Below are 8,174 nucleotides of genomic sequence, written 5' to 3'. Positions count from 1 at the left end.
CTCCTGGTTACAAGCCATTTTCTTTAACCACCGGACCATACAGCCTCCAAAATCCGCAAAATATATTTATACAGCAAAATTGGTTTAAGTACACATTGACTTATGCAATGTATTTATATTTAATATAACAAATGTTACATTGAATATGTCCGTAGTTGAACTTCCACAATACCAAGTTGATGCAGACATTTCCTACAGTACTTAAATATTGTGGGGAAAATATTGTTGATTCTAGAATGGAACAAATATCTGATTAATTTACCAAAAACCTAACAATTTCTTCAGGACGAAAAGAGAAAGCTGATCAAAATTTGAGGAAATGCAATTTAAATAAACAAACTTTAAAGTAGAGAGACCACAAAAGAACATGCAAAAGGTATGTATTGGTGATTGTGCAGCTATCTGTTAAGAGATACCAAGTATTGTGTGAGAATAGATGCAAACAAGGGGTCTGAGCAGTGGGGTAAAACAAGCACCACAAGCCAACAGGGGTAGCTGAATAATTTTTTTGAGCCACTGTCTATCTCTGTGCTTGGTGTGACCTTGTTTTATTGGACCCCCTAGTCCTTTGTGTTATTCACCCGGTTTATTGATTACAGTAGCGAAGGATGCCGGGTGTAAACAAGAGGAATTGAACACAGGTAGGGTTATCTGACTGAATAACTAACTGAACACCATGGAACAAAACTGCACATTCAGAGACAAAATAATATTGTAATTATTTAGCATAGTATTGGGAATACCATTTTAAGTGGACACTTAATCTACAGTTAATTCATATTTGTTAACTGTACAATATTCTATTAATGTGTGCTGGGAAAAAAAATGCTCTCTATTGCTCCTACTTAAAGCTGAATAATTTTGAAGGTGAGGACATTTAAAAAACAATACCACTAGGGGGCATGCAGCTGTCATTTCTGTTCTTTCTGTCACTGAGATTTTGTAAAGATAATTTCCATTTACTAACTCACAGATGCCATAATTGCAGAAGTGGAAGAAATGACAGTTGTATACCCTCCTGTGGTGGCGAGTGGATGTCAACATGTCACACATAAAGATCTACTTATCCAGCTGTGTAGAGACTTGCTAAGGATGTTCTGTGGCACAAGCTCTCTTGTATTTACAGAGGTGGCACAGGAGATATTTTAATGACAGACTTGTCTTTTTTTAATCTGAACCACTTTTGATCAGATAAAAACAAAATGGTGGTACAGGCATTTAGTTTATTTAGCTTTTAGTTCAACATCCTGTTCCTTACAGACCCATGGTAATTGCTTCAATGTTGTGGCAAATTACTGAGTTGCAGGAGTATTTCAGCCACCCACAATCATTGAGGAACTCATTTTAATAAACCACATTGCCCCCTACTGTTCGGAGATAGAATTGTAAGCGTGAATATGTTATTGTAGTGTAGTGTTAATATAAGAAGTCATGAATAAGTGGTGGCTATTCGACCCATTGATTGAAAATATCAATATTTAACATATTTCTTGCCTAGTGGTATTTAACTACAGACCATGCAAATCTAGTACAGTCTAGTATAGTGATCTTAAACTGCAGTTACAATTTGATTCCAGTACAGTCTAGTGGGCCCTATAGTGACTTTAAACTGTAGTTACACTATATTTCTAGTACATTCTGTTAATTATATTAATCTACAGGCACAATGTAATTCTAGTACAGTCTAGTCTAGTCTAGTGATAATACACTGCAGGTGCAATGCAATTCTGTTCTATTGTAGTCTACTTTATTCTGAACAATCAAACAGGACATTCCTAATCATAACAAATGTAGTTGATTCTGAACACAATTCCATTCTTGAATAGTCAAAGGGAAGAAGATGAAAAAAAGTGCTCACAAAACCATTGGGCTTTATCTGTATGTACCATGCTCTTCAGTGGTAAGGTTGTGTGAAATCACAAGACTGCAGCAATGAGGGAAAACTGCAAGCTAGTCAAAATGTCACCTGAGAAGAGAGGGGGGTGTGTGGAATGGTTATTGCTGTTCCTAATAATAACATATAACTTGATATTGTGCATTACAGGAATCGTCTTAGTAAGGCTCCTTTGTTTGGCCCTGCACATCTGACTATAACAAATGACAAAACACTGTGCTCTTCACATACAACAATCGTTTGATGCTTCTCTGCAGCTTTTCTCTAACATTGTAGATCATGTAACTTGGCTGTAGGGGAACCTGGCTTTAACACGGATTAAATAAACAAAACACAAAAAAAACCCTGATATTTGAAGATGTTGTACCAATAATCCAGATGATCTATTTTTGTGTTGGAGTGTCTATTAGAAAATTAACTGGCATTTGTTCTGTGTTATCCATGGAGGACGTATTCAAACTGTGACTAGCACTCTTTTGAAGGGGAATCAGAGAGATTAAGGGATTCAATAAATCATTTTAAACCCTTGGTTATTACTCCTTTAAAAGATGTGGGTTACCAGTGCACTTGGGGTGGATTGCTTATTTAAATATGTTGCATGTTATTATTATTATTTGTATTTCTTAGCAGACGCCCTTATCCAGGGTGACTTACAATTGTTGCAAGATATCACATTATTATTACATACAATTGCATTATTTTTTACATATTATTTTTACATACAATTCCCCATTTATACAGTTGGGATTTTACTGGAGCAATCTAGGTAAAGTACCTTGCTCAGGGGTACAGCAGCAGTGTCTCCCACCTGGGATTGAACCCACGACCCTCCGGTCAAGAGTCCAGAGCCCTAACCACTACTCCACACTGCTGCATGTATTTGACAATAGGCCTGACTGTAGCTTATTGGCATCTCGCAATACAAATGACTGTATGTAATTTACATGCTCTTTTCGTGTTCACTTTCCGTTGGTTGGGAAGACTAAAGCCTGTTATTATTGATGTGAATGTATGTTCCTGTGGAGAACAAACCAGTAATGTGAAGCTGAGCTGAGCTGGGGTCATGTGATCTGCCTTCCAGGCAGGCACACCCATGATTGGCTGCACAGAGCCCTGCAATGGTTGCTATGGACACCTAATGATCAGGACAAGAATACTGAGTGAGGCATTTCATGGCAGGATACTTCCACACTGCCCCCTGCTGCAATTCGATTTGTATTTTTATTTTTTAATACAAGAATGTTTACTAAAAAGTGCAACTTACCCCAGACTGTTTAAAGAAATGGTATTTCCTGTAATACATACAGTACCGGCACAAATTATGATGACAACAAATAATATACAGAAAGACTAGGGGTTGGGATTGTATTGCCCATTTGTCCTCACTCAGACCCTTTACTTAGTAAACACCCTGGTATCTCTGAATTGTCTCCTCTTTAAAAATATGCATAATTGGAAAGTCCTTAAAGCCTTAAAACACACACACACACACACACAAATAGGTTATGTGTTTCACAGATCTTCTTCTGCATACACCGACACTTGGTCTAGAACACTTTTCTCAACCACATGTGGCTTATGTGTCCCCATCAGCCACAAATGGAGGAAGTCCCGGGAATTCGGTCCACTTGAACTTGAATGACCCCATTGTAGCATTCTACACAGCACAATACACTATTACACAGGGAATCTGAACCCTACATGTTATGGAGAGTAAAGGTGATACCAAATAGTTATATGTTTTATATGTGGCACTGCTATCTGCTTCTACACTAGACTAACATATTTTGTCATGTTTCTCTTTCACAATAAGCTGGATAAAATAAATAAATAAATAAATAAATAAATACACTATTTCATTTATGTAGTAAAATATATTCATTATACCAAAAGCAACTTTGTGTCAAACATATACATAATAGATAGTGAACAGAGTGCAAGACTAATCATATCAAGGATTATAAAGTTACAAAGATGCATCAAATCTACTTGGTGTTATTTATGTATACTTTATATCATAATAGCAATTTTCCTAATATCTAACTTAATCATAATAAAATTGTATTCTGTGTGTTCGCTACCATTCTCTATTGATGTTTCTGATCTGATCATTATTTGACATGCTTATGAGCTAATCCAGTTTCTGAAAAGACTCCCCAAGGTTGACTGTGGCAAAGTGAAGTGGGGTAGCCAATCTGTGTTGCACAGGCTTCAGTGCAAAATGCTTCACCTATGGGCTTCAGTGCACAGTGCAACACTAATATGCCTCCCCACCTCAATTCATAAAGTCTTGACGAGTCTCTTCAGAATTCCTCTTTTCAGATAGTTAGTAACCCTGGCAATTAATAATCTCAGCAGGAATGAGATAACAGAGAATCATAAAGAACATGCGTAGGATATTAATCATGGAAAAAGAGATACCGTGTGTATGCAGCATCCATTTCAAGTCTGTGCTATACAGTAATAAAACCAGCATTATAAAATCATTATAATCAATCTAATATTCATATTTCATATTCATTCATGGTAACAGGGTTCCTTTAAAATCCTAATTATTCATCTTTGTACCTTTTAGAGAGCTGAGCAGATCACAATCCAAGAAGAAGCACTGACCAGGTCTGGCTCAGCTGCTTATAAAACTTCATCAGTGTACAGTTTCAAAAAGAGTGGGGGAGGGATTCTACAGTGCCAGTCCTGGTTATCATTAGAACTACCTTGTTGAGAAGAAGTGCTAGTGTGCCATTGCCAGCAGTAATCCGACCTCATGCATACCTCCTCCAGTGCATAGGAACCTCCAGGATGAATAATAGACCCCCACTCCCCAGGATTCATTATTTAACTCCTGTAATGACTCTGGTGTCCGTTCACAGTCAGATTGCTCAGGTTGCTGCTGGCACACTCCAGATAATTTTAGTAACTCTTCTTTCTGCCAGTATGAAAGAACTACAACTCTGGGGGGCTGCAGGGTGTGATGGGAGTGGATCAGGCCAGTTTGGGTGAAGAATTGGTTCAGTGAAACCCTCGCTGTTGCTACAAGTAAAGAGGCTGCTGGGAGGTGTAGTTTTTATCCGGATTCTACTTATTTTAATGCTAGTGTTAGACTTACAGTCTTAGTAAGGCTCAGTGATTGCTCAGGTTGCTGCTTGCAGTGTAGTCCTGTAGTCCCAATCATTATACACTGTCTTTATAAAAAAAAGAACTACAACTCACACGATCCCTCTCTGTTTCTACAATATAGAGGCATGCTGGGAGGTGTAGTTGTTATTCTGATTCTGCTTGTTTGGTAGTTCCAAGAAGAATACTTGCAGTTACTGCAGTTTCTTGATAACCATATTTTTTTCTCACAGGTTGCCTATAAGTTCTATTACAATCCATACAAATTTGATGGTATTGAGGGTTGAGACACTATTTTTCAATCCATTTCAGTTCAATAATAAATCCCAGTCGAAGTCGTCTGGGATTTCTTCACTGTTGCTAGTGTAACGCAGTTTTGGGGGGTGGGCAGGAAGGGGAGGGGCTTGAGAATGTGGAACTGAGCCTACTGTAGTTCCTGTTCAACAAGAGAAAAGAAAAATACAAAATTCAAGTCAAGTTAAAAGGGGTTCTAGCAGGTCCACAGGTTCCGTAAATCTTACCTGTTATAGCAAACCACACTAGGAACAAAAAACTAAGTGGGCATGTCTTACTTTCACATAGTCAGTAAAATGATTTTATTAATACATGGTGGTCTACTTTATTTTTCATGATTGGTTTAATTTGTATTTATAGCCATGACGGGGGTTGTACATTAATGATACACTACAGTTATGTATTACTATAAAGGAACTAATGTAATCCTTTTTGCTAGCTTACCTGAAGAGGTGGCAGCATTGGGGTGTCTCAGTGCTTGCTGGGAAGGGAATCCTGGCAAAGTGTGTGCTGCTCGATCTCGGGAATGCAGAAACTCTGAGAGAGGGAGGGAGAGAGAGTGGTCAAAATCGGGATGATCCTGACAAAATACAAACTATCTGACAATGAATTAGAAATACTGTCCAGACCGATTATGTGCACAACACTGCGAAATTGAGAATGAAACCCACCTTATCATGTCCTTTCCCAAATACAGCACTGTTAGTGATTATAACTACCCCAAACTACAATACAAAAAGGCTGACTGAATGGCGGAAACAAACAACATTGCTGTTTAGCACCCTGTGACAGAGATCGAATGATTCTTGGTGTTAGATCTCCCTCCCGACCTGTGAGGGCGCTGTGTAAAAGGAACAGAGTACCCTTAACTAAATGGCACAACAATTTATTCCTTAGGGTAGGTGGAAGTCGGTCATTTAGGAAGGGGGCGAAGCTACGGTACCCAAACTCAATGACTCGGCGTGGCATCCTAGGAGTCATGAGCGAGGGTATAAATAGGGGTCATAGTGTAAGTTATCTATTTCTTGGTAATTGGTTAGTTACAAACCTACGAAGAGCCCATGTTTGCAGTATTTTGAACCGTGAGTTTTTGTCTTGTGTGTGTTAGTGTCTGTTACCTGTCTGTTAACACGATCCAGCATAAACCTGGACATCACTTTCACCCCCGCATTTCACGGAGAACTGTAATACACCATTAGCACCTATTCACTGTCACTAAAAACTGTGTTTGTGTTTTGTGTTTAGTGTTGGTGTGTGAAACTGGACTTTTGGATGCAGGTCAAACCCGGGGATTACAAATACCGAGTGATACATGCCGCTGTATCACTCCATCTTTATTATTTTCAGGTGTTCGCCATAAGGCTCTGGACATTGTTAATTAAATCAATGAACACACTTGTACCTGGAAATCATTGTCTGTCTGTTTTGTATCCGCTCTGCACTGCACGCACATGTAACCACTTACCACTTTGCCACACACCCCTAATAACTTATATATATATATATATATATATATATATATATATATATATATATATATTGTGAGACAGCAGGGAGGGGGTTAATTCCTCCCTCTAGGAAAACATGTGCGGAAGGCACATTTTTGGTTTGTTAATTGTTTTTGTTTAATTGTTTTATTGATTGATCATTACCTGCACCTGGCTACTATTGAAAATTGGAGCCAGGTGCAGGATTTAAAAGGAGAGCAGTCAGTCTGCTCTGGGCAGCTGCTGAAGAGGGTAGAAGCCCGACTGTGCTGGTGTGTGGGTACAGCCGTAATTAAAAGAAAAAGGTAGAGTGAAGCCTTTGCTTTGTGTGTGCTGTTTTGTTTTGTTTTTGTACAGGTAAACAGCTTAGCTGTCCTGTTTTAGTTTAGGTTCCTGTTTTGTTTTAGTTAGTGCTCAAAGAGAGCTAGGTGTTTGTTTTGTTTATTTTTGTTTTTGTGTTCATTAAAAATAGCGCAACCGCGCTTTCAAAAATCAATTTCTGTGTTGGGTCGTGTTTTTAAAGGGGCAACGAACCGTGGTGAGTGCGATTCTTTCACTATATATATATATATATATATATACACATGGCTTCAGTGAGTTTCATCTAGGGTTTCTATGACGTCATAAATTACAAGACCGAAGGTCGAGTAATTTATAAACTGTCACAGAAAGCCGAGATGGAATTGTTTTCCTGTAACTCACTGAAGAGGTCCAGCTGTTTTTTTTTTTTTTTTTATAATACATGGATATCCTTGTGATTCTAATATTAAAGAAGATGAGGTTCAGCAGTACAGTTGGGTTATTTAAACATAGTGTTTCAGTGCTGTACAGGGGTTCTATGTCGTTATCCGTTAGTGCTTCAGCTTTATTTGGATGATTGCCTTTAACTTGTTTTAATTTCCCGTTACACTCCAGTTTCTCTGAGATACGAATGTACCAGCATTATATCTTTTAATTTTTTTTTTTTTTTTTACATATTCTCATTTTGTTGATCATTAATGGATATTTCTCTACTGTGGGTGTTGTTGAGTGATTGAAAACAAGACATTTTGTTTTTGAATTGAAAGTGATGGTCTTGAGGAGTCGAATGGGTCAAAGTTCAAGTATATTTTCCTCTAGAGGAATTATCACTTTTTGACGTCACTACTGTGGTATTATGCCTTTTTTTCCCGAATGGCTCAGGATGCAAATATAGCCTTCATCCATGTATTATATGTGTATATATATATATATATATACACACACACACACACATATATGCTTCTCTACTAGATGTTTACTAGTAAAATATAATAATAGTTTAGTTCTAACAGACTGTAGACAAGCACCTAATTATTACATTTCTATGAAGGGCTATGTGACAGGATGGTCGTGTGTGAAAAATA

General features: G+C 37.9%; 1 protein-coding gene across 1 annotated transcript in view; it reads right to left on the bottom strand.

The window, feature by feature from the left end:
- Positions 1–5,012: 5,012 nt before the first annotated feature.
- LOC117424811 (forkhead box protein J2-like) overlaps positions 5,013–8,174 on the bottom strand; it is a 36,701-nt gene continuing 33,539 nt past the window's right edge. The window contains exons 11-12 of the mRNA XM_058992194.1: positions 5,747–5,839; positions 5,013–5,444 (exon numbers count right to left, since the gene is read on the bottom strand). Coding sequence (XP_058848177.1) covers positions 5,317–5,444; positions 5,747–5,839 — 221 coding nt within the window. The 3' untranslated portion in view covers positions 5,013–5,316. The remainder of the gene's footprint in view (positions 5,445–5,746; positions 5,840–8,174) is intronic.

This window comes from Acipenser ruthenus, chromosome 19, assembly GCF_902713425.1.
Source record: "Acipenser ruthenus chromosome 19, fAciRut3.2 maternal haplotype, whole genome shotgun sequence".
Classification (NCBI taxonomy): Eukaryota; Metazoa; Chordata; class Actinopteri; order Acipenseriformes; family Acipenseridae; genus Acipenser; species Acipenser ruthenus.
The sequence above is the reverse complement of the archived record's forward strand: the minus strand, read 5'-3'. Positions and strand labels throughout refer to the sequence as shown.